This window comes from Rhagoletis zephyria, unplaced genomic scaffold (assembly GCF_001687245.7).
Source record: "Rhagoletis zephyria isolate East Lansing unplaced genomic scaffold, Rhagoletis_zephyria_1.1 Rzeph_scaffold_09278, whole genome shotgun sequence".
NCBI lineage: Eukaryota > Metazoa > Arthropoda > Insecta > Diptera > Tephritidae > Rhagoletis > Rhagoletis zephyria.
The window spans coordinates 1-24,575 of NW_016166357.1; the positions used below are offsets into that span (position 1 = coordinate 1).

At 37.1% G+C, this 24,575-nt stretch overlaps 7 protein-coding genes across 14 annotated transcripts; 3 read left to right on the forward strand and 4 right to left on the reverse strand.

The window, feature by feature from the left end:
- The first annotated feature begins 440 nt into the window (after positions 1-440).
- On the forward strand, positions 441-1,698 carry LOC108375663 (NADH dehydrogenase [ubiquinone] flavoprotein 2, mitochondrial-like). Its single transcript, XM_017631804.1, has 5 exons — positions 441-569; positions 716-838; positions 907-1,182; positions 1,247-1,366; positions 1,441-1,698. The coding sequence occupies exons 1-5, from the start codon at positions 531-533 to the stop codon at positions 1,612-1,614; spliced, it is 732 nt and encodes a 243-aa protein (XP_017487293.1). The 5' UTR covers positions 441-530; the 3' UTR covers positions 1,615-1,698.
- Positions 1,699-4,027: 2,329 nt separating this feature from the next.
- On the reverse strand, positions 4,028-6,733 carry LOC108375665 (M-phase phosphoprotein 8-like). Of its 4 annotated transcripts, XM_017631811.1 has the most exons (6): positions 6,633-6,732; positions 6,306-6,564; positions 5,940-6,248; positions 4,964-5,107; positions 4,525-4,910; positions 4,028-4,469 (listed from the first exon to the last, which is right to left on the reverse strand). In XM_017631811.1, the coding sequence occupies exons 2-6, from the start codon at positions 6,474-6,476 to the stop codon at positions 4,442-4,444; spliced, it is 1,038 nt and encodes a 345-aa protein (XP_017487300.1). In that variant the 5' UTR covers positions 6,477-6,564; positions 6,633-6,732; the 3' UTR covers positions 4,028-4,441. The 4 variants fall into 4 exon arrangements, with proteins under 4 accessions (XP_017487300.1, XP_017487297.1, XP_017487299.1 ...); XM_017631808.1 differs by having other exon boundaries at positions 5,940-6,564; positions 6,633-6,733; XM_017631810.1 differs by having other exon boundaries at positions 5,940-6,578; positions 6,633-6,707.
- Positions 6,734-6,794: 61 nt separating this feature from the next.
- LOC108375664 (protein penguin-like) lies at positions 6,795-9,457 on the forward strand. Of its 2 annotated transcripts, none has more exons than XM_017631806.1 (7): positions 6,795-7,311; positions 7,394-7,553; positions 7,619-8,158; positions 8,225-8,627; positions 8,689-8,924; positions 8,980-9,129; positions 9,193-9,457. In XM_017631806.1, the coding sequence occupies exons 1-7, from the start codon at positions 6,896-6,898 to the stop codon at positions 9,364-9,366; spliced, it is 2,079 nt and encodes a 692-aa protein (XP_017487295.1). In that variant the 5' UTR covers positions 6,795-6,895; the 3' UTR covers positions 9,367-9,457. The 2 variants fall into 2 exon arrangements, with proteins under 2 accessions (XP_017487295.1, XP_017487296.1); XM_017631807.1 differs by having other exon boundaries at positions 8,983-9,129.
- LOC108375666 (putative peptidyl-prolyl cis-trans isomerase dodo) lies at positions 9,369-10,432 on the reverse strand. The gene is made up of 3 exons (XM_017631812.1): positions 10,244-10,432; positions 9,762-10,073; positions 9,369-9,703 (listed from the first exon to the last, which is right to left on the reverse strand). Exons 1-3 carry the CDS (start codon positions 10,302-10,304, stop codon positions 9,594-9,596), a joined length of 483 nt encoding a protein of 160 aa, XP_017487301.1. The 5' UTR covers positions 10,305-10,432; the 3' UTR covers positions 9,369-9,593.
- Positions 10,433-11,611: 1,179 nt separating this feature from the next.
- mRNA-cap (RNA guanylyltransferase and 5'-phosphatase mRNA capping enzyme) lies at positions 11,612-14,663 on the forward strand. 2 transcript variants are annotated; one of them, XM_017631814.1, is made up of 9 exons: positions 11,612-11,999; positions 12,138-13,018; positions 13,084-13,219; positions 13,277-13,415; positions 13,476-13,648; positions 13,714-13,814; positions 13,873-13,928; positions 14,000-14,066; positions 14,136-14,226. In XM_017631814.1, the coding sequence occupies exons 1-8, from the start codon at positions 11,805-11,807 to the stop codon at positions 14,020-14,022; spliced, it is 1,704 nt and encodes a 567-aa protein (XP_017487303.1). In that variant the 5' UTR covers positions 11,612-11,804; the 3' UTR covers positions 14,023-14,066; positions 14,136-14,226. The 2 variants fall into 2 exon arrangements, with proteins under 2 accessions (XP_017487303.1, XP_017487302.1); XM_017631813.1 differs by having other exon boundaries at positions 13,873-14,066; positions 14,136-14,663.
- On the reverse strand, positions 14,664-17,668 carry Dus2 (Dihydrouridine synthase 2). Of its 2 annotated transcripts, none has more exons than XM_017631817.1 (7): positions 17,158-17,668; positions 16,794-17,094; positions 16,610-16,731; positions 16,378-16,548; positions 15,349-15,511; positions 15,076-15,290; positions 14,664-15,012 (listed from the first exon to the last, which is right to left on the reverse strand). In XM_017631817.1, exons 1-7 carry the CDS (start codon positions 17,369-17,371, stop codon positions 14,762-14,764), a joined length of 1,437 nt encoding a protein of 478 aa, XP_017487306.1. In that variant the 5' UTR covers positions 17,372-17,668; the 3' UTR covers positions 14,664-14,761. The 2 variants fall into 2 exon arrangements, with proteins under 2 accessions (XP_017487306.1, XP_017487305.1); XM_017631816.1 differs by having other exon boundaries at positions 15,346-15,511; positions 17,158-17,665.
- A 1,420-nt stretch (positions 17,669-19,088) lies between these two features.
- Positions 19,089-24,569, reverse strand: Rubicon (run domain Beclin-1-interacting and cysteine-rich domain-containing protein rubicon). Of its 2 annotated transcripts, none has more exons than XM_017631818.1 (10): positions 24,303-24,569; positions 23,357-23,959; positions 21,341-21,931; positions 20,724-21,276; positions 20,568-20,662; positions 20,206-20,513; positions 19,971-20,138; positions 19,682-19,879; positions 19,464-19,617; positions 19,089-19,381 (listed from the first exon to the last, which is right to left on the reverse strand). In XM_017631818.1, exons 1-10 carry the CDS (start codon positions 24,519-24,521, stop codon positions 19,193-19,195), a joined length of 3,078 nt encoding a protein of 1,025 aa, XP_017487307.1. In that variant the 5' UTR covers positions 24,522-24,569; the 3' UTR covers positions 19,089-19,192. The 2 variants fall into 2 exon arrangements, with proteins under 2 accessions (XP_017487307.1, XP_017487308.1); XM_017631819.1 differs by lacking the exon at positions 19,089-19,381 and having other exon boundaries at positions 19,528-19,617; positions 19,682-19,760; positions 19,858-19,879.
- Positions 24,570-24,575: the final 6 nt, after the last annotated feature.

A 24,575-nucleotide genomic window follows, 5' to 3' on the forward strand; every position in this document is an offset into this window, starting at 1 on the left:
GTCAGACTGCCTCTCAATGGTTTTACCTTGTTATGTTTTTATCATGGTGCCAACTAGTTTTTACTTCTTTCACTTTCCTTTTTTCTTACATGGAGGAAACATGAATTTTAGTTTGTTTACAAATAAAACATAAACAAAGTCAGCTGGTGTGTCTTCTTCTTCTGGTTTTTGCAAGTGATGGCTAATTTCCTGTTCGTTTACTTTTTTGCTTTTTCTTCTCTTTGGGAGAGAATTTTCGCTTACGCTCTTGATTTTGATTGTTGGTTGGTGTTGGCTAATTTTGTTATCGAACGCAACTACAATCAGCGCCACCTTCTGTATTCATTTTACAATGGATTGTACTGGAAAGGACCTACAGAAGCTTGCGATTGTCAATCACCGATCAGCTGTTTATAAAATGTCAAAAACGTCAATAAGCTGATGGTAGCTGGGCCGTCATTTGGTCAACCAAACAAAAAGGACGATTGCATTGCAGCTGCTGTATAAACGATATTTTCTTACAAATTTGTTTTCGATATAAAATTCTTAAAATGCTTTCGAGCTGTGCAGCAAGGTCGATCAATTTAGTGGTAAGTTGTAATAAAGGAAACCATTGACCACAATATTTAACGTCTGTTTGCCATGAAAGCGGTACGTACGGCTCGTTATGTAATTTAAAACGTAAAAATAATAATTTGTTCCTAATTGTTTCATGTATTTTACATTTACGGTATAGCGTGGCAGTATGCGCACTATTGCCACGAGCGCAGTGCAACGCAGTGATCATCTCTTCGTGCACCGCGACACTCCGGAAGACAACCCAAGCATCAAATTCGAGTTTACGCCAGAGAATAAGAAGGTCAGTCAACTATCGTGTTTTGCAAGTTTTTAATTAAGTCTCATGATCTCCTATTTCATCCATAAAAGCGTGTTGAAGCTATTATCAGCATTTACCCAGAGGGTTACAAACGCGCCGCCATGATCCCACTGCTCGATTTAGCGCAACGCCAATATGGTTGGTTGCCCATCTCGGCCATGCAGAAGGTTGCCGAAATTTTAGAAGTATCTCATATGCGAGTTTACGAAGTCGCTACTTTCTACACAATGTTTTTGCGTCAACCCACTGGCAAATACCATATACAAGTATGCACAACCACACCATGCTGGCTACGTGGTTCTGATGAAATTATGGAATGTTGCAAGGTATTATTTTATTAATCCATAAAAAGGTATTTTTCGACAATTCATAAACCTCGTTTTATTGCAGAAAACTTTGGGTGTGGAACCAGGTGAAAAGACCAAAGATGGCCTGTTTACCATTTCTGAAGTAGAGTGCTTGGGTGCTTGTGTTAATGCACCAATGGTCGCCATTAATGACGATTATTATGTGAGTATCACTAAGCATTTACGTTAACTTTTATTGTTCTAAGAAATATACATAATATATTTTTTGCACTGCAGGAAGACTTAACCGTCAAAGACATGCAACAAATATTAGCGGATTTCAAAGCGGGAAAACCATCACCACCTGGTCCACGTAGCGGTCGTTTTGCCAGCGAACCTGCTGGCGAGCCCACATCTCTGAGTGAGGAACCAAAGGGACCTGGATTCGGTCTGCAGCCAGCCCTCCAATAATTTGACTAATTTATCCTATTTTTTGCTCTTTAATCTTGAATAAACCCAGATGAAATGAAGTTAGTTGCCCAACTAAAACAGGAATTTTGGGAACAAAAAAATTTAGATATGCATTAGTAATGCCGTATTGGTATGCCCTAAGTTTCTTTTTAGCTGTTTTTTGTGAACAAAACAGTTGCTGTGTGTCCTTGGGCAATGATCGGGATCCGGATAAGAAATTTGCACCCAGATGCAACAACAACGATATGGTTGCCGCAGGGTTTGGTAGCACAGACAAATGATTGTATGTATACACAAACAGATATTCTGCCATTTGTTTCTCGTAAGTTAACGAGTCTTACTTGGTTCAAATAAATTGCCTTTATGTTAAATATGTTCCACATTTAGTGAGTTCATTTTAATATTTTCGTCTTCCTCGTGCTAGTAGTATAAAATGCTGCCAACCCCAACAAGAATGATCCAGATCGTTTCCGTGAGAAGTGATCGTGATACTGAGCTGGATAACCCAAAGAAACACAAGTATAAGTAAAAAAAAAATTATAATGCGGTATAAGGGAAGGTTTGAAGCAGTCACCCCTATTGCGAGTGTCGACTAGTAGTAGATAAAAGACTAATATTCGATTATCGCTTTTCCTTGGTATGGTGAATGTGGATTTCCCCATCAATAAGCGACTTTGAACAGTTTTTAGTCGTTCATCCTTCTACAATCGTTTGTTTTAGAAAGATGAGCGTCTAAATACAATTCACACTCATTGAATGAGAAAACGACATCGAAAATACATACTCAGCCCTATCGCCAATTCCATGTGAATAAAACATTCCCACAACTTAACAGGAAAAACAAGAAATTGGGAATAAACGTTTTTGTTCTGCTTTATTATTTTTTGGGTATATTTTTTGATGTGAAAATTGTGATAGGGCCAACTTTGGATACTCGATACTCGAATAATAGCCGTTTATCTACTACTGGTCGACACTCGCAATAGGGGTGAGTACTTATGAGACCATAAGGGCGAACTAGAGGATGAGGTCCAACAATACACGTAATAAACCTCTACACCCGGCCCTCTGTTTACAGGCAATAAACGACATTCACAGAGACTGCCACCACCTTCACTATCTCCCGTTCTGTGAATGGCGTCATAGGAGTACACTCACCACCTGTAGACCGCGTAACTGTGGCTCAGCTGCGATCTGGATACTATAGCTGTCATCGATTCGCCACTTCTCGCTCGCTATGTTTGAGTTCCGGTCGCTTTAAGAAGAATTTTGCATGCGAAAGCAACAACAAAGTTAGCTAGCACGGATAGACGATAGCGAGTTTGGTTGTACCTCATTGAGTTCGTTCGTTTCGCCACTCGCTAACTGATGATGAATCGATGACGGCTTATATTAGGTTAAACTCTTATTTGTCTAAACTAGACTCCAACGTACGAGGTTACTTCCGGGATTTGGACGTTCGTCTCACGACTGCAACCACCTCTTCAGTTGCCAACGCAATTCAACTCAACTAACATCCCACTACCTCTGGTTCCGTCAAAACGGCACGCTTCCTGAGCCTATCGTTAGTTGAGCTTGACGAAAACAATTGAAGGACTATCAGATTATATGTGTGGCTAATTAGTTGCTGCAACAAAATAATTGTGGCAATTTGAATTAATGCAGTGTGTTTGCTTTCGAAAGTTGTGTTCAGACGATATTAAAAATGGAAATTTTCTAAAGATGAAATAACGAAGTTATCAAAATAGATAACAAAAGTAAAATGAACGTTGGATTAATTTTGAAACTATCCGTTTTTAGAAATGAATCAAGCCAAACCATCAGACTATTTTATTTCTAAACTATGATGCCATTTCTGAACATAGCAGCCTATATTACTTGTCCGTAATTAATCTTGGCTATCGCTGAATTCATCGTAGTCCGATTTTCATTTCAACGTGCATATGTAAATGCATTTTCCTAGATTTCACGAAAAATCGAACTACAATCGATTGTGATAGCCCTGAATAAAAAAAAAAAACGAAGTGCAAATCTATATGCATACCTACACATGTATACGACAGGGAAAATAATATTTACTGCTCTCAAATGATAAGCACTTGGAGCTATCACTGAATCTATCGTAGTGCGATAATTTAGCAAGAGTAATTCAATCATTAGGCACTTAGCAAGGGTCGCCGTCGACAAGCTCAATCGGTCTGCATAACCAAAACGACACGGATTGTAATCTGGTCAAGGGCTGGCACTCCAATAGTATTCCAACCTTCCTAGTGGGTACTCCCTTTCGCCAGTAACATATCTATCTTACATAAAAAAAGACGTAGTGCTTTTACTCATTTATATTTATTCTTAAAAACGAGCAGAATCATAGTTTTATATAATTCAAGATTACAATTTCTAGAATTGGGTAATCTTCTCTTGATAAAATAATTTTATTCAATTTTATATTGTTGATAAAACGCTTAATGCGATGTTTCCTTTATAATTAATTATGCATACATTAATAAACGTATTGCCTAGAACACCTACAGCATGCCACCAGAAAAGTTCAATTAACTTTTTTTATTTAATAATTCATTCTGAAGTTAGAATTTAGATAATTCTAACAAATTTATATGTAATTTTTGTTTTATTTTGTAGTTTTTGCTGCCGGTAAAACATATCATCAATGAAATGCAGATCTTTTATGTACGTAAAGTTTGAAATGCACAATAGAAAGATCAAAACAATGCTGCAACATGCTAAGGTGTCGTTTCAGTAAAAAAGCGATGATTTAGGAAAACAAAAACACCATTAAGTCATCTTAAACTATGTCACCACTTTCAAATTACTCATCGCTATCGCCATAATAAACCCTGGAAAGTAACACTCTTACTCTTAAAGCAATTTTAAAGTAATTTCAGTAATTACCTCTTCTTCGAGACTGCGCGCTTTGATTTGCGTCCAATCGGATTATGATAATTTGTACGTGGTAGCGTTTGGTTCACGAGCCGTTTTGTCTTTTTCGGCTCCTCGCGAAGTTCTTTGAACGATACATTTTCTTGTGATTTCATTCGTTTCATAAACTTATCGATAATTTCGTCACATGACAAATTCGCTTCTGGTTCCCATGTGTCATGTTTAGGGCCAAATCCCTTCCAACGTATACGAAATATACGTTGATTCTTCTCCTCGGCGTAGTCTATTATCTTATCAACCTCCCACTCTTTATTTGGATCAGCTGCCAATTGTCCCTTTACTGGACGTCCTTTCTTAGCAGCCACGCCACTCTTTTTGCTCGATTTACTTGGCGATTGCTAATGATACAATCATTGTTGGTGTGACATTTTATTTTTTACAATGTACTTACTTTATTTTTGTATCTTTCAATTATGTCCGGACACGACAACGTATCCTCAGGCTCCCAGGTGTCGTCATCTTTAGTATAGCCCTTCCAGCGTATTAAGTAGTAAGTAACACCATGTTCTACTTTGTGGCTTACTATGTCCTTAACCTTATAGCAAATAAATAAAATTGTTTGCAAGTGTTAAAAGAAAAATCAATGTATTCTGGAATATGGAAGACTTAAGAAAACAGAAATTTCAAACAGGTAAACCATCAATAAATTTAAAATCTCTTGCGAGAAAACATTTCATACTTCTATGTTTGATTGCAAAGCGCATTTTTTCTATATTTCTACTTGAAATCACTCCAAGAGGTGTCTTCATAAAAAGTAATAAACTGTTATTAAACTTTATATAAATATAAATTTACCATTTTGATAGGGAAATGTTTAGCTATTTGTACAACGATTTACGGGTGGGTGGCGGAGGGGAAGGGGGCATAGCCCCCAACCTCCCCCCTAAACGAACGCCGCTTTATGAAGTCACCTCCACACACAACCAAAAATCGTTGCACAAATTCATAAACAGTACCCTTTTGATAAACGAACTGTCAAACTTTGTATGGAAATCTACTTAACCAAACTTTATCACTACATCAAACGTTTTTGTATAAATTTCAGCAAAATTCAACCCTTACAGGTTGCCAGGTGGTCGCATTTGCTACGAACACATGAAACCAAATTAGTACAATGGACGAACTAACTAGCCATATAAGTTAAATAATAAACAATATTATGGAAATTATTTACCAAGGGGCGTTCATGAAAGAATACGGATAAACTGATACATTTAAGCAATTTATCCCTTTATCTCTTTAGATGAAAACCCCTAATATTTGTTAAATTTTTATCGAAAAACGACTGATCGAAGCTGAATAGTAATCGAGTATCGATATTTTAATGTTTGTATGTATGTATATTATAAAACATAACCTCTACTCACCTCGTAGACTTCCTCACCCTCACCATCTCCCTCCTCCTCGTCTACCTTTGCTTGTGCCTTCTTCCCTTTGCCACGCCTACCAGTGGCTTTACCATTTTTGCCAGCCGTTTTTTGTTTTCCGCCTCCTGCCGGCTTCCGCCCTTTCTTTGCACTTCCACCTCCGCCGCCGCCATTTAATGGTTCATCCTCGCTATCCACATTATCATCGGCACCATCGGTTAGTTTTTCTGGCGCTGCTTTGCGCTTATTAGCCTTTTTGCCGACTGTACCGCTGCTACCATCCTCTTGGTCATCTTCGGTGGCGCTACCCTGTACAGAATGGAATTCATCATCGGTATTCCCTTCGGGATGAGTTCGATCTCTTACAACGCTTGGCTTTTTCTTTCCGTCATCACCCTCCTCGGCACCCCCATCAACTTCCGATTCATCGCTGTTGGACTCCACCGTGGCGCTCTTTTTAGCTTCCTCATCTTGTTCATTCTCATTTTCAGCAGATTCCGCATATTCTGCGATTTTCTTCTTATGCACTCTACCCATTTTAATTTTCCCCGCTTGATAACTTTAAAATGTTTTTTCGCACAATTCTTACCCTTTTGATATTAAATGTTTGTTCAGCTTCGGATTTCTGTAGAAATTTGCCTCAACAAAGATAAAATAATTGTTGGAAGATTAAGATTTACCTACAAAACGTACCTTTATTTTCGAAGACGCCGTGAAAAATTGTGCCAAAAAACAGAAGCGCTGAAAAAGGAGTACAGAAATTTATAAACGCGCAACGTTGACCGTTTCGGTTGGAACGAAACGGTGCGCAACGAAACGAAAAATGAATTAACAGAGTTGCATTAAGGAAGGACTTCGCTGTTGCAGCTGTCAAAAAATGAAAACATCTTTTTATACACACGTGGATTCAGTTTTTGTTAAAGATTTTGTTAAATAAAAAATAATTGGAACTTAAAATGATTAAAACTAAGAAGCGTCTGTCGGATAATAGGGGTGATGGTCCAATAAAAAAGAAGTCACAAAAATTGGAATTGGATAAAGGGAAAAATAAACCGCCGAAAACTGACGGCTCGTCGAAGGCAAATAAATTTGCCAAGACCTCTCAACGAAATGCTATAGGAAAGATGGTGAAAGACAAATTTGCTCCAAAGTCATTGGGAAAACCTGGCGCAGGACAACCTCGGGGACTTGACAAGTTTGGTAAAAATGGTAAAAAGCCAGGTTTAAAGGGAGCAGCACCAGGTGAGGGCGAAAAAACGGACTGGCGCAAATTTAAACAAGAGAAAAAAGAATTAAAACTTAAACGAAAACAAGCCAAAGATTCATATGAAGTGTCTGTTGAGGCGAAGCAAATTTACGAAAAGCTTAAATGGTAATATCATATTCACATATGTTTGCCTGGAAAAGTTTTAAATATTTTACATATGTACTTATAAGCATTTCTTATATTATAGTCGTCGTACTGAAAATAAATCAGAGTTGGTAGAAAAGCTGTACAATGTTTTGAACCGTGGCGATGTGATCAAAAAGTTGATAATGGCTCATGACACAGCTCGCATCATCCAATGCATGTTGAAGTATGCTTCGCCCGCGATTCGAGATCAAATTTCGGAGGTAAATTCAGATATAAGAACATTATGTAAAACTTTAAATAACAATAACTTAAAATATGTTGGTAGAAATTGTTACCACTCGCTGTGGAAATGTCTGTATCCAAGTATTCACACTTCTGTGTTCTCCGGATGTTCAAATACGGTTCGCCCACTATCAAGTCAAAACTGGTCGATAGTTTTATGGGAAATGTAGTACGTTTAGCTGGACATAATATATCGAGTAAAATTCTTGACCATGTCTATCATGCTGTAGCCAATCCAAAACAACGTGGTTATCTACGCCAAGAATTCTATGGAGAATTGTATCGAAGTTCCAAAGACGACAACGTGAAAACTCTTGCCGATACCTACAAAAATACTCTTAATATGAAAAGATCAATTTTAGGCGCGGTTAAATCTAACCTGGATCATTTGGCCAACAAGCAATTGGTAGATAATTCCCTAGTTCATGCAGTAATTTTAGAATATTTAGGAGAGTGTGAGGATGACAAAATAGAAGAAACAGTAAGTTCCTTTGCACCTCTTATACCGCTTATGCTGACTACGAAGGATGGCACCCAATCAGCGACAATCTGTTTTTATAAGTCAACACCCAAGAATCGGCGAGTAAGTACAAATGTTAAATTTAAAATCTTCAAATACAATTTACAAACTAAACTTTTACTGGTTCAGGCTATAATAAAAACAATTAAGGAACACCTGGTTAAAATTTGTACACATGAGCATGGGCATATATTTTTACTTGCATTAGTAAACTCGCTAGATGACACTAAGGCAACTAAAAAAGCCATATATGATACGCTGCATCCTGAATTGGAAACCCTGATGGCAAATCAATGGGGTCGTCGCGTCATTGAATGGCTGGTGGCGCCTGCAGATACTAACTGCTTTCATCCGAGTTTCATAGCTAATATAGAGGATGGTTTGCAATATGGCAAAAAGGACAAAGACATTCGACGCAAGGAAATATTCGAGCAAATTGAAGAATCCTTAGCTAATGCGATTGCTGATAATGCCAAATTTTGGCTGTCTAATCGACATATTGGCCTAGTCACAGCTGAGATATTAAAAAAATGTAACAAATTGACAATTTTTCAGTAGGTTTTTTTGAAGTACTAAATACCTTTACCTCACAGTAAGTCAAGAACACTTTGAGAAAGCCACCTCTGCAATAGCCGATGTTATTGTGGACCCATCATGGGCCCTAACTGTAGAAGAAGAACCAAAAATTAAAAACAAAAAGATTGTTCACGACGTGGAAAAAATAATATCGGATGCTACAAAAGCAAAGAAGCAAAAACGATTGGAGCCTAGTTTTGAGGAAAATGAACAGAATGATTCTACTGACGACGAAGTTGATAAAAAGAAAGAAGTAAAGTATACAATATTGGCCAAAGTACGAAATAGGAAAACCTCTTATTTTTCAGAAGGAAGCTGTCACAATCCCTGGCATCGAAGAGTCGGGCCTGCACATCGTATTGAAAAAGATTATCAAAAATGATAAGGAGCGCCTAACACAAAACAGCGAAGCGCAAACTTTTGGTTCGATACTTGTACAAAAATTAAACGAAGAAACGGTAAGAAACATACACAAATTTAATTTGGATATTATTTTTTTTTTAATCCAATTATTGTTTTAGCTAAAAAATTGGGTAAATGTAAACCGCGCCTGTTTTATCCTGCTGAACACTTTCGAGCAAAATACTGAATCAACAAAGTCGATTCTTAAAGATCTACTGAAACCACTACATCAAGTCCTGAAAGAGGGGACGGGAGCAGGTCAAAAATTATTACTGAATAAAATGGAGTTTTAATATATTTTAGTATAGTGTGATTCATTTTAATTTTCTTCTTTCATGTGTGTACTTCACTTTTATGAATTATTTGTAGAGTCCATGCTATGGATGTAATAGGGAAGCAAATAACATTTACGAAAGAAGATAAAGAAGGAAGGTTAAGTCTTTCATAAAGTTCAAATGCATTTTCATTTAAATGGTCCTAAATGGGGAAGAGATTTGAACAGATTAATTAAATTCCACGTTCATTCCGTTCGTAAAATTATGTGCAATCCGGAATCGGTGTCTACAATTTTCGACATTTGTCCAACCTTCAAACTAAATGCTGCATCTTCAAATGCTTTTTGCATTTGGCCTGAAAGCAGTTAAAATAACTTAAATACGGTTTTCCATTAGTTGATAATTTTTCCCACCTTTGCCAAATGGACCTAAATCGCCGCCACGTTTGGCAGAGCTGCAGTCTGAATATTTAGTTGCAAGGGCGGCAAGTGTGATCTCACCAGACTCAATTTGCTTGCGATAATCCTCCAAAATCGCACGTGCTTCTTCCTTGGATCGCGTTATGTTCTCTTCCCGCCACGAGCTAGGCCGACGACTCCCTTTATGTTTGACAAGCAGATGGGAACAACGCACTTCACTGGGTCCTGACGATTCCTTTTTTGCTGGCTCTGTCGGCAAATCCCATTGAGACTCCTTTGTATAGATATTCAAATAGTATGTCAATCCTGCGAAATAAATTTTTAAACACGTTGAATTCTTAGTTAATGAAATTAATATACATGTGTGCATACATACATATGTATCTATGTATACAAAAGCTTATAACAAGCAGACGACACGGTTTCGCATCAATTCTACCGGCCAACATACACAAAATGAAAATTTTAGTACGTACCGGTTGAACGACTCTTGCGTACTTCCCACCCTTCTGGTATATTTTTCTCTGTATCGGACATTATGTGCTACAGTTTATCTTTTTATTAAATTAATAAGCTGAACTTTGCTATTTCTTTGAGCCAGGGAAATCCTTCCACAAAACAGCAACTCAAAATTATGTATTGCAATGGGCAAAGTAAAGTGGAAATGGTACGACAAAGAGGGCTAAAAACATGAATTAAGTTCTTTCACAGGGTGTCTAAAGTAAATATATTTAATGCCAGCTCAATCAGGCGCGGTACGGTACATGACCTGAAAGTAGTAACAAAGAACGTAAATCTATAAGAGACAACTCGCTGAAGTGTGGCGAGTGAGTCTGGAAGGTTTGCAAGAGGAATTCGAGTCCATTTTGACATCAAGTTTCGTAAATGAATTCGCCGCAAATTTGGTTTCGCGGCGACAAAGAACGTAGAGAAAAAATCTTCTTTGGTAAAGAGCGAAATACACAAGCGGCTTGTCAAACATTCTTCAAACCTACTTTTCCCATTTCGCCATACACCATGCAAACATGACTCGTTCAAGCAAAGAATTTTAGTTTTCTTCCAGTTCGCAATGCTAAATATTATGGTTTTCTTTCATTTTCCTCTCTTACGTCCTTACTCGGTGAAAATTTCGTTGCGAATGAGGCGATTTTGCTATACACAACGCAAGCGGTTTGATCAAACATCAACATGGCGGCCAGAAAATCAAAAAATTTTGATTTTTGCTCAAATTTCCCTCAAGCGGTTTGTCAAACCTTCAAACACCCCCATACNAATCTACGCACATGCGCATGTTAAATGCCGATGGCAAATAAAAAAAGGAGTCGTCGCCGTCTTTTTTGTAATTTCATTTCTTTATTTCTATCATCGATCACTCTTTCTTCAACGTTCTTTGTCGCCGAAATCAAATTTGCGGTGAATTCATTTACGAAACTTTATGTCAAAACGGACGCGAATTCCTCCTGCGAACCTTCTAGACTCACTCGCCACACTTCAGCGAGTTGCCTCTTCTTAAAGATTTACCTTCTTTGGCCAAACCTTCCAGGGAGTAGCATTTTCGCCGAAAATTTGGGAGGAGAAAATTCGAACTTCGCAAATGCTGTTTGACAGCTTTTCGAGAGCTCAACTCCGCCATTTAATGTAAAAAAATCCTCAGGGAAATTTTATTCGTGATAGGAGGAAAGGGAAAAGAGAGAAAACTCCCAGGGAGTTTCTGTTCTTAATCGGCCTTACATTTTCATGTTCGACACACAGCTAGTGCCGTATATTTCGATCTTAAATGAAGCTTCAGCTTTAATTCGATAATACTGATAGAAAGCTATCGAGTAAAGGAATTTTGTTTCTATCATTTCCAATTTTTCGTATATCAGCTGTGTGTGACAGCGTTTTGAGTGAATTTTATTTTACAGTGAAGTGGTTTAATTGATTAAAATACTTACTAAGATCTGTGCAGTTTGAAATAAATTAGTGCTAATCATTGTAGTGCTCCCAAGCACACACCGTTGATCTTAGGTGTATTAAGTGCTCAATAATTGAAATATGTCTCGAAACTCCAGGGGTGGACCTGGTCCGCTACCAAATCGTTGGCTGCATTGTCCCCGAAAGAGTGAAAAAATCATTGCCGAACGTTTTTTGGCATTTAAAACACCATTGAGCAACGCATTCGACGACCAGATGCCAATAGAATGCCTTTTTCGTCCAGAAATGATTTTTAGCTATTGCAAAACAATAAAGGTATGTTATTACTCTGCAACGTGTCGCCTATACTGCATACACATCAGATGTGTATGTACATACGTATATATCATGTATACACTTTGCTTTAGAAGCATAGCTTTCCATTCCAGCTTAAAGAAAGGTTATTACTTTCAGATAAAATTGGGACTTTGGATCGATTTAACCAACACAAAGCGTTTTTACGATCGCCAAGTGGTTGAAAAAAACGATGCTCAGTACGTAAAGTTGCAGTGTCGAGGTCACGGGGAGACTCCTTCACCAGAACAAACACAGTCATTTATTGAGATTGTTGACAATTTCATAAACGAGCGTCCTTTTGATATTGTAGCCGTACATTGTACGCATGGCTTCAATCGAACCGGATTTTTGATCGCTTCTTATTTAGTAGAACGTCTTGATTACTCAATCGAAACAGCATTGGCCATATTTGCGGAAGCGCGTCCTCCAGGTATATACAAGCAGGACTATATCAATGAACTATTCCGTCGTTACGAGGATGAGGAAGATGCTTTGATGGCTCCTGCATTGCCAAATTGGTGCTTGGAGTATGATGACGGTGATGGAAGCGACGTGAATAGCGATGTGTCGCAAAAACGAAAGGCTCCGGAAATGTCCTCTACTTCGCAACATTCCGCTTTAAACCATGTCAATGGTGGTGAGGGTGCCGGCGAAGACCAGGAGGGAGATTGCGATGAAGACGACCAGGCAGAAGGAACCACACAAAATAACGAAAGTGGTGATTTTAATGGAGCGGGTGTTTCTAACGGCGGTAACCGTAAAAAGAAACGCCGCAAGGAGATTTTAATTAAAAATGCAACATTTATGAGCGGTGTGCCTGGGATAGTGCAAGTTACCGATCAACCAAGACTGGGCGAATTGCAGTTGAAGGTTCAAGAAATTTGCAGCTGGGAGAAAAATGGATTCCCCGGTTGTCAACCAGTTTCTATGGATAAAAATAATCTAAAACGATTGCACGAGATACCGTATATGGTATCTTGGAAAGCTGATGGAACGCGGTAGGAAAAATGCTCTTAACTATTTGAAATTTTATTACATTTCATAAGACCTACGTTTACAACAGGTATATGATGCTTATCAATAAACGTGATGAGATTTACTTTTTTGATCGCAATAACTCGTGCTTTCAAGTCGAAAACTTGACCTTTGTAAAAGCTGGTAACCTCGATCAGCACTTGGAGAACACGCTTCTAGATGGGGTAAAGTGATATAATAAATTTTTTCGCATTAACTATTGAATTTTTTCGTATGTTTAGGAAATGGTAATCGACAAACTCAACGGTCAATCCATACCGCGATACCTGATTTACGACATAGTAACGTTATCCAATAATGACATTGGCACTAAGCCATTCTTTCCGGATCGCCTCCGTTGCATACGAAAAGAAATTATTGGTATGTTGACTACCAAAAATGCTATTTTGGCAAACATGTGTTACACCTTTTAATTTTTAGATCCCCGCTATGAGGCTATAATGAAAGGTTTGATTAATAGGCCCTTGGAACCTTTCAGCATACGTCATAAAGACTTTTGGGACATACGGCAATCTGCCTCTCTACTTGGTGAAAAGTTTGCCAAGTCGTTATTGCATGAGCCAGATGGACTTATTTTTCAGCCCTCAAAACAAGTAAGCAATGTAGCCAAACAATGTTAAAATATAGGTACCTACATAATATTATTTTTCGATTTTAGCCTTACACGGCAGGTGTATGTGCGGATGTACTTAAGTGGAAACCGTTTCATATGAACTCTGTAGATTTTCGACTTAAAATTACTGTGGAAAGCGGCATGGGGTCAGTTTCAATTTATTTCTTGCTTTGCTAAACTTTTTAAAATATTTGTTGGTTTTAGAATGTTAACCGAAAAGGTGGGCCTATTATACGTTGGAGGGTTTGATCAGCCATTCGGTAAAATTAAATATACGAAGGCACTAAAGGATTTGGATAATAAGATAATTGAATGCTCTGTGAATCCGCAGGGCCTATGGATATTTATGCGTGAGCGCACGGACAAACTATTGCCAAATAGTTTTAATACAGCCCAATGTAGGAGATGCATATATTTTTACTCAAATATGCTTAAGTATTTATTATTTTATTAATAATATTTTATAGCGGTTTGCGAAAGTATACGTCATCCGATAACAAAGTCTATTTTACTTGACTTTATTGCCAACTATGGCTTTCGCGATGATAACGATATGATGCCGCCACCCCAACGTCACCCACATCATCCGCAGACAAGTCAGCATCACCCACAGCAGCAGCACCCACAGCAGCAACATCCACAACAGCAACACCGCCAGCCACATGTGCAACTACAGCAAGAACATGACCATCATTATCAAAAAGAGGAACATCATAATCCCGAATAAATTAGTCAATGCGGTTGAAGAGGGAACAAATATTATTTTTAAGCATGCGTAATGCACACCATTCGCAAATAACTTCCGCATAAAATCGCATATTTTTTATAATGCATTTGCGGTCATACGCACGCTTTTAAAAGGCAGAAACCATTTTTGGAAATATTAATTTAATTAAATGCGTTATACGTAAAAGAAAGTATGCGTAGATCGACGTACATATGTACTATTAAAACAATTGTTGAAAATAATTAAACCAACTTTTTAGACAAGTTAACTAAGTCTTTTAATATATTTGTAAATATGTAAAACTCTAATTGCATCGCCTAGAACAAAAAAATATGAAGTATGCATAACATTGTAAACGAAATTTCATCATCGCAAAATGCTGCCATTCTTAATCAAGTCATCTTCACTTACAACGCCTATGTCGAGCAGGCACACAAGTGCGGCTCCTTGTTCTGCCTGCTTCTTATTTTTCTCCCAAAATGAACTTGTATATCGTTTACCATCAAAGGAACAAATTGCACGGAATAGTTTGTCGACACGCTGTGTTTCGTAGTGCGGAATATCTTTGCTTTTGCGGCCAGCATAAGTGTAAAGCATTGTTTTGGGCAGTTTAGTATCTATTAAAACAGAAAATATTATTTAACATGTAGACGTGTTGCTATTATATGACTTGAACTAACCACTGTTGTAGTTCGAGCGCAAAAATGCAATATTATGTTGTATAACATCGGCGTCCAAAGACAGAGCATCCTTTTTTTGGCGCTTCGCATCCGGACTTTCTGCAGTATCGTCGTCAGGTATCACACCGGGCGCTACTTCTCGTCTTCCAAAATTGCCGCGCCTTTTTAACTCTAATTGTTTGCGATAGCAATAATCTCCAAGCGACCAGATTTCACTGAAATTCAAAAAAATTTTTTAAAACAAAATATTGAATAAAAACAACCGTTTACCACATTTGTTGCAGCGTTTGACATTGTAAGAATTGTTTACCTCGCGGAGTCTCTTGCAATTCTTTTAATATATTTTGCACACAATACTTAGTGTTGTGCGCGGCATTGTCATAGTCGACACTTAGTTTCAAATACTTCACAATAATATCATCCATTGGCAGCATGCCTTGAAAGGGTTTAGAATGCTTTTTAATTTTATATATACATATGTATGTATGTATCAGAGTTGTGCAAAATGCATTAATTTTTAATGCATAGCATTTTAATGTTAATGTAAAAAATTAATGCATTAATTTTTGAAATTTAAAATTTAAATGCACTAATTTCCAAGAAATATTGCTAATGATTTTTTTTGCATTAGGAAACGTACCCATACTACGTGACCCATATTTGAATGTACATAGCTCGAAAAAACGCTAGAAATTTAAGGGTTTCAACAATGTGAACGAGCAAAATTATTAAAAATGTATTTGCGTTTTCATTAGCATTAGTATGGATAGTTTAATGAAAACAAATTTTATTAGAATTATATTTTTCAAAATTAATGCATTGAAATTTTTTATTGCATCAAATCCTAAAAATTAATGCATAAATTTTGACATTAACATTATTGCTTTAATAACCATTAATGCATTTAAAATAAATTCGTATTTCACAACTGTGGTATTTATATATGTAGCTAGCTTAAGAGTAAAAAGTTGATAAGTAAATTTTTTCAAATTTTATAAGAGACAAAAAAATTTCTAAAAGCCATTTTCTTCAAGTATTTCGCTAAACTTTTAATGCGCCATTTCTCGTTTTGCAACGCAAAACTCTATACGAATCAGAAGGATTCGGTCTTTATTAAAAGATTCATATTATTTTGTTGCATCTTTTGCACTTAGCATATTTGCCTTCCCTTTCGAAGATGCATTTTTAATTTCTCTTGCTTCCTATATTAAGACATGAGTTTTCGTAAAAACGGACTTAGCAACTTTTCTCTCTAAGCTATTGATATGTATGAGCAAAGGTTCGTATTGTGAAAAGTTTTACCTTCTTTCCGAAATATGGAAACGTTCAACTGCGCTGCTCTTGCAACCATAACGCTAGTTGCACCGCATAAATCACGAAAGCTTAATATATCTTTATATTTTTGAATCTCCCTTGAACCGCCGTTCGCAATCACAGGTATATCAACAGCCCTTGCGATTTCGCGTATGAATTCTTTTGAAAGGTAATAAAAGTTATAAATTGTGTTACAAAAAATTGATGTTTTCTCATTCACCTGGATGTGGTGCGTGCTGTGGCCGCTCATCACGTGTACGAGCATGCACTGCTATCGCAGCGATGCCCGCAGCAGCAAAGCGCTGCACGAGTTTAACTGTATCATTCAAATCCGGTAATATTCTGCAAAAATGCTTTACAATTAGTTCGTTTCGAAATCGTGCGCTCTTTGTTTTTTAATTTACCTAATTTTGCAGGTCACAGGAATGCTGAGGTTTTTACAAAGTGTTTTCAAAATGTGCTCCGCTTTATCTGGTTGCCCAAGTAGCGCCACACCCATACCACCCTTTATGGAGAATTCTTTGGGACAGCCCATATTTATGTCTAAACCTGCAATGTCATGTTCTACCAATTTTCCTACAGCCAACGCACGTTCAGCGTCACTAGTGCCCAACTGTAGCACTACTTGCTGACGTTCTTTTGCACACGTTCGAAATACAATTGTGCCATCACTACGATCGACAAAGTCGACAGTGCCCAATGCAGCTACAAAGTTGAATAAATGACATTTATAAATACTTATATTTTTCAGTTTGATATTTCATTTACCATTGACACGCCTTTTACTACGTATTAGCTTCAAATCGACTAACTCCTCTGTATAAACGATGTCTGCTCCGGATTCAAGAGCCAGCAAGCGCATAGGCAGTGTTCCAACACGTACCATTGGTGCCATTATTACCTTATTTCGGTAGTCTAATTGTGTGGCCTTTTCACCTAATGTCATATTTTGCAATAAGCGTAGAAAACTTTTAAATCTCATATACTTTAACTATGTAAAATTCAAAAGAAATGATATTTCATGTAAAAAATCAAGAATGTTGGAATAACACGTTTGGCATGTTTTGTTGACAAACAGCTGATTTCTGTGCTAAGAGCGCGATTAACCATGAACGTGTACGTAGCGTAGCGTAGAAATACGTAGAAACAAGGCGTATCGACTAAAGGTGATGGCGATAGAAGCCATGCTTTTTAAGAGCACGCGTGTGTCAAATTATGGCCGGTTCTGCTTTGTTCACATATCACGTATAAAATAGGTCCATTCAATAACTTTTCCAGTAAGTACTTGCAGCGAGGCGTAAATGAAAAATAGAGAAAAATTGAGAGCAAGAGAAAATGTTCAGAAAAAGTTATCGAACGCAAAACTAGTAAAAACTTGCAACTTAAGCCATTTCGATCATCTAAGTTCTTTGTTGTTATCAACGTTCTTTGCACTAATTATCGTCGCCTGGGTAAAAGATTGTCGTAAGCGTCATACGTTCGTGCGTAACATACGACAATCTTTTACCCAGGCGACGTTATGTTTCATCAAAGAACGTAGATAACGAGAAGGGACAACTCGTTATAATTGTTGCGAAAGGGAATCCTACAAGAAGAGGACTTTTTTTCTGACCTCTTCACTAACACAATAAAATATACACCAATGCACAGAAAAATATTTGTAAAAATAATCTTAGGAAATCCAATAAGTAGAAAAGAGACCTTTCGCGATGTGAGAAAGGGACGCATAGTCACATGTACACAAAAAAACCGGTCACGTTTTTCATATTACCCCCCGAAATTCTGATGAGGAAATTGCCGCATTGTTGCATCAGCACTGACCGTCAGGTGACCGGTCATTTGCCAGTAAGATTTCTTGTAGGGAAAGCACGCCCCTGTTGCGCACTTTCACCACAATTATAACGAGTTGTCCCTTCTTGTTATCCACGTTCTTTGTAAATATTAGACATGGATACAATGAGTACTTTATTCATTAGCACTGATGTGTTTAAAAAACGAAAATAAGTAGTTTGGTAGTTTCTAGAGCAGAGCAGATATATTTTTCATTAATCAAAGTTTTCAATTAGTAAGAAAAGGTAAAATATTATACCAAGGGGAAAGTGCTCAGTGCATCGCCTGGACAAAAATGAGTATTTTAATAAGCATTTTTGTAATTAGTGATAGTGATAAAATGCACGATTGAGAGAATACATCTATCATTCTTGGATAAAATGAGCACTTATTTGATGCTCAGCTGTCTTGCAGGGTGACCACGTGTTAATTTTTTTTTAAATATTCGTAATGTTTTTCAATCTAATTTTGTTTGTTATTTTTCGATAAAAATACCGTCTAAGATCAACCAAAAACATAAATCACAGTTCCAAACTTTATACGAAATTTAGGAAAATCGAAGAAAACCCAACACTGCGAAAACTGCATACCAAACATTGCAACACATCCTCAACGATTGCCCTCTATACGAACAAGCAAAACACACAATAGTTTCGTTCCAGATGCTTCACAGGTTCTACAGGATATGCAGGAGCAGCTGTTTTCTCCATTAATAAACCAAATATTTACATATATATCATTGTAGCTATGATATATTTTCCTAAAATATATAAAATACCTGTACTAATTGTTATTTCGGTTAGCGTATCTTATGCAACAAACATATAAGGATTACATTTAACTAAAATACATACATACACATACTTTTGTAAAAATTTGTGTTTAAACACGCAAGACCACAACTTTTTTTTATCGTATACAAATTCGAGTTAAGGTACATCCGCATATTCAAAGCTGGCGCTTGAGCTGCGTCTCAAATAACTGCAATCTCCTGCCTTTTGTTGATTCTTTGGCATCTGCAGCATGTATTTGACATCAATTTCCAGCAGTTTAAATGAAAGCATGATCCGCAGCAATCACAGCGAAATACTTTAGGCTGCCATGGATAAATTACCTGATCCTTCTGGCAGTACTCACAGTGGAAGCCGCGGGCAGTGCAGAGCTGGGATTTAAAAAATCGTGAAATTTTTATGTAAAGTTTTTATTTAATCAAATTAATTCTTATGTTCGTTACTGCAACTCACCACACAGTTAAATATATGATGTTCGCATTTCTCGATTAGTTGGTCAATGGAGCGCTGCATACTCTTATTGTGCACATCAATAAAGTCTGATAGTGACCAAATGTCTGGATCATTCGTTATGTGTTCAGGTATGCTTTCAAAGTATACGTGATCTCTGAAAATAAAATATATAAAATATTAGTTGGTAATTTTAAGTTTCATCTATATTTTTTAATTACCTGACTGCGAATCGGCAAGTTTTTATAAAATCTTTGACAAATTGTAGGTGGATCCGTTTTCTCCGAGCAGATAGCAGTGCTTTATTGTCGACGTAAAGCACAGGGTTTAAGTCCGGTACATAGAATAAGGGATACGTGTACATCTGTTCCAACAAACGATAGGAAAAAACACTTACTGGATAGCACTTAAAATCCCAGCTTTAATGAAAGAAAAAACCATTGGCGGGTGAAACAGAAATTATTAAACAGACATTAATAAAAAATCAAGTCCTTTATCAAGTCGACTTACGATCGTAAAATTTTTGCAGGAATCGGTGATATTTGATTGCGATGACAACCGGTACAATGATACTTGCCGAGATACGTACAATATCGAAAGCTATTGATATATTGCCGTGATACTCGCATTCCACATCCTGCGCAGCGGCTGTTCTGTTTCAATATCAACTCCTTACGACTATAACAAGAGAAACACACTTTAAATTTGGATTTGTTCGATATTACGAACAAAAGTAACAACCAACCTCGCCGATGGATGATCCGTGAAGATAATTTGTTGACGTGGTGGTGCCCAATAGCGAGTACCCCGTGTGATTGGGCGTATAACATTTTCATCAGGATTCGCTGTAGGGCTATCATCAGGCATTGGTAGGAGTTGTTGTGGCGTATCTTCCTCCGAGACTAGCCATTTCAGCTCTGATACTTTCGGAAGATGTTTGTCACTAAATTTCGAAATTATTGAAAGGCCTATCACTTCTGCGGAGAGTAAATCAAGACAACTTTCGCCTAATTCTGCATAAGGAATGTGCTCACTGGATTCATCGTAAGAAGACTAAATAATTTGGTCTCTATATTTAATTTCACATTGCAAATTATGAGTATATACCTCTGTCTCAAAATTTGGTCGATAACCATTTTTTTCCTTGCCATCTGGAGCTAAGCAATCTGTGGCGGATGCAGCTGCGGCTGATCGAACTACGTCTACAAAGTGTGTAATAAATCTTAAGTATTTGAAACGTCTTCCGATTTTATCAACACTAACCTCTTCTCCGACGCCATTTTTTCTCCGGATCCTTGCTGTTATCCCATTTTATGTGTTCTATTGCTGAAATTATAGCTTCGGATACTCGAAAATGAGCGTTCTCCTTTTCCAAGTCGGTATTATTTCGAGACATTTGCGAAGTTTGCAAAAAATCAGTCAAACTTTGTTGACATTTTGATAACTTTTTAGGAACCTTAGTTGGTTTGGCGGCATTTTCCAATGATGTTGTGTTTGAAGATTCATTGGTGGGAGATTTATAATCAAGCGTGCTAATGCTGTCCTCGAATAGACTTTGGGAGTTTCGCGATCGTAATTTTTTCCCACAAACAGGCATAAATGCATCGAACATACCACCTGTCGAGCTCGACGAAATATCCGCAGGTTGTACTAGAGTACACGGAAATACAGCAGCGACAGCATTGCCTTCGGTGTCTTCTGAATTGAGACCGCAACTGCTACCGGTTTGATTGAGAATTGACCAATGGGTATATGTTGGCGGAGTACTGAAAAGGTTGCATAGGAAACTGCCGATTGGACTTGCGCTTTTCGCTTTCTGGAGGAAAAAAGATTTATATTTACAGTTTTTATACATTTTTATATAAACAACATTGTCTGACCTGTTTCAGCGGTTCCAACCTCTGTGGAATGGTACACGGCTCGGTAGTTGGCGCTTCTTCCTGCTGTCCAGTTTGTTGGTTTTGAGTTTCATCGTAGGCTTGATCGGTCCAGATTTTAATATCATCACAGTTAATTAACTCAATTCGACAATCACTTGACGCGTAGGAAGAAGCTGTGGGCTGTGTGTGCGTTGAAGATGGTGTTAATAAAAAATATTTCTGTTGACTTTGAAGAGATGTGGAGGGAAGGGCCATATCAGCTAAATCGCTGCCACAGTACGATGAACCCGTTGTGGTTGTCGTATTTGTGGTCGTATTTGAATTGGAAAAGTATTCATCATTTGCTATATGCGATGCATTCTCACTGACAGACGTAGTAGAGATCGCCTTAATCGGTGATAGAATATCTTGTGGTGAACTAGTTTTCAGATGTGTGCTAACCATTGTTTTGCATCGCGGTCTCGGTTTTTCATCGTTAAAAGAATCAAAAAATACACAAGGTTTGTGTTGCAAAGCGGGAAGGCTTTTGGTCTTTCGAAATGTCGATACAGCAGGAACGATGAGTTGAGATGACGAGTTGGGGGTATCAGTCTGAAAATTTTAAATAATTTAGTATATGGGCATATCCTGGGTTACGGACGCGACATTCGCATGCGTTTAACTAAGCTTAAAAAAAAAGAAACTGAAAGATTCTATGTATATTATAACTGTTAAAAAGCAATGGGAAGGTGCTATATTCAACAAATTTGGAAGTATAATCAGTTAGGTCGGTGTTATGCAGAAATTTTGTTTGGCAAACTGCGTGCAATTGTTGTTGCAGCAAACTCGGAGAGAGCGAGTTTGGCGACTCTCACAGCAAACTAATTTTGTTTGGTCAAACTGCAGCAAATTCGGTGTTGTCATATACAAAAATTTTAGACAATTGTTGCTATACACAAAAATTGCCGTGATACCGAAAGCCAGAGAACTGAATTTATGCTGTGGGAGCTTCAAAGATTATGGCACAGTTAATTGCCTATACGATATCATAAAAAATATATTAATTGTGCGCGTTATGTACATCTGAAATTCTCATTTCGTGTTGGCAATAGCCATGAAAACCATAATGAACGTGCAACCCTGTGCCAAACTCGACATAACCACCTCCGAGCAAACTAAGCAGCCGCCATTTAATTTGGCAAACAAAAGTTTGTCTGCATAACACCGACCTTAAGTACAAATATACAAGCAAATATAAAAGAATACGGACGATATTTGCATAAATTTTTTTTTCTTTGAATGTGGAAGTGAAGGCCAAAGAATGTCTTTGGTTCGTAGAGTTATGGATGTTTGTGACAACTCCCGCTGAATGTGAAATTTGCAATTTCATTTGTGGCAAAAGCTGATCTTACTCTGTTATATATTTTATTTTTAGCGCAGTGCGCTTAAAAGTGGATTATGCGATTAATCAATTAATATGAGTTATAATAATTAATATGAGTTATAATAACAATACTTTGAAAAAATGGTAGAATAATAAATGTATTAATTGCGCGACCCTATTGGGAAATATGTTACATAATACAAATATTTTTTAAAAGTGTGAATATTTTTAAAGAAAATTTTTTGCATGTCACTATCATTGGTGATTGGTGATTGGTGTTATTTATTATTACCCTGAAATGAATTCGTGTTTGGTTTTAAAAACTAATTTAAAACAAGATCTCATTTTTTAAATAAATAATTTTTTAAGCCGATTTCATGAATTTTATTTAAAAAAACATTGGCGAAAAACGCAAAGGAAACTGTTAATATTACTAGCCAAAGGCTTAGAAAACAACATCTTTTTTTAAAGGTGCCTACTACATATATGTTTTAGCCCAAATTTGGAAAAATTAAAAATGCTTTTATATTTATAAGAAATACAAATTTACGCCTTATTGTTAAGTTAAAAAAAATCACCAGTTTTAATTTTGCGCTTTTGGTGGATATGCCCATATGTAACATATGTATACCTATATTTTGTAATTTAATTACCTTTTGGGTTGTCGTTATGTCGTCTTTATTTTCTATATTAAATTGCGGCTCGTTCATTACGTCTGTTTCGCAAACCTTTGTGTGCTTAGGCGGCGAAATAGAGAATACAGAGTGTGATGTAGTACGTCTGTGTTTCAAACCCGGTAAGGCAGAAACGGCAGCTATGGAGGATGTAACACTATAAAGCTGTGTTTCAATTTGGCTCAACAAGCTGTATTGATTTAATTCCACAGCCGACAAACAAATGATAAGCGCTGTTGAGTACACTTCATTTCGCAGGAAAGCATTTTCTTTGTAATATGCATTCAATAGTTCGTTTTCTGCTACTAGCAACTGAAGACAAACACTCAAACAATTTGCCTTAAGATTACGTCGTACCCAAGAATCAAAAAACCATTTATAATCTTGTACAGTAAATAATGAATCTTGCTGATGCTTTTTATTTGACAAAGCAGATAGTTCCGAGAAATCCGTTGGCAGGGAATCACGAATCTGTGCTGATCGGCAAACCCACTCAAAATCATCCATCAGTTTTTTCAAGCCATCTAATTTATATAAGGAATCTTTTTCTCTAGGCAAGTCAGCGGGCGAGAAATTCTTTGGCTTAAAGTGTAATAAAAATATGTATTATATATAAAAATTAAATTGCAAATACTATTTGATGGATAATAGTCGGTTGTGTATATTTGTATGTATATGTATATGTTTATTCCAAGGTTTATAAACCTTGTACATACATACTATGTATGCATGTACATACATATTTATATAGAAAAGATCTATATTTTACTTGGAGCCACTCTCGATTACGTACAAATAGTCCGTACATACATTTTTGAAGGGTAGTTCAATATTACTACGCCCCAAACACTAATGGTTGAAAATATCTCATTGTTTGTTTATGAAACATTTCCAGCATTCCATTGAACTCGATGTTACAACTCACCATCACAGCATCTTCCGGAGTTAAGCGCAATCCATGACGCAATATCTCCACCGTGGTTGTTGTTATGTTGTCATAGGATGAATTTGTTTTTTCACCAGCTAGTTTCTCGGAAACTGCAAAGCCATTATGGAACCAAAGTCCACATGCCTTTTTCAAATTTGCGAGCAAAACAGGCAAATCACTTTCGGCATTAGCACCGACTTCATCAAAATCCGACATATTTTTTTTAGGTTTCTGTAAACACCTTCATAGCAAAATTAATTTTTTGTTTTA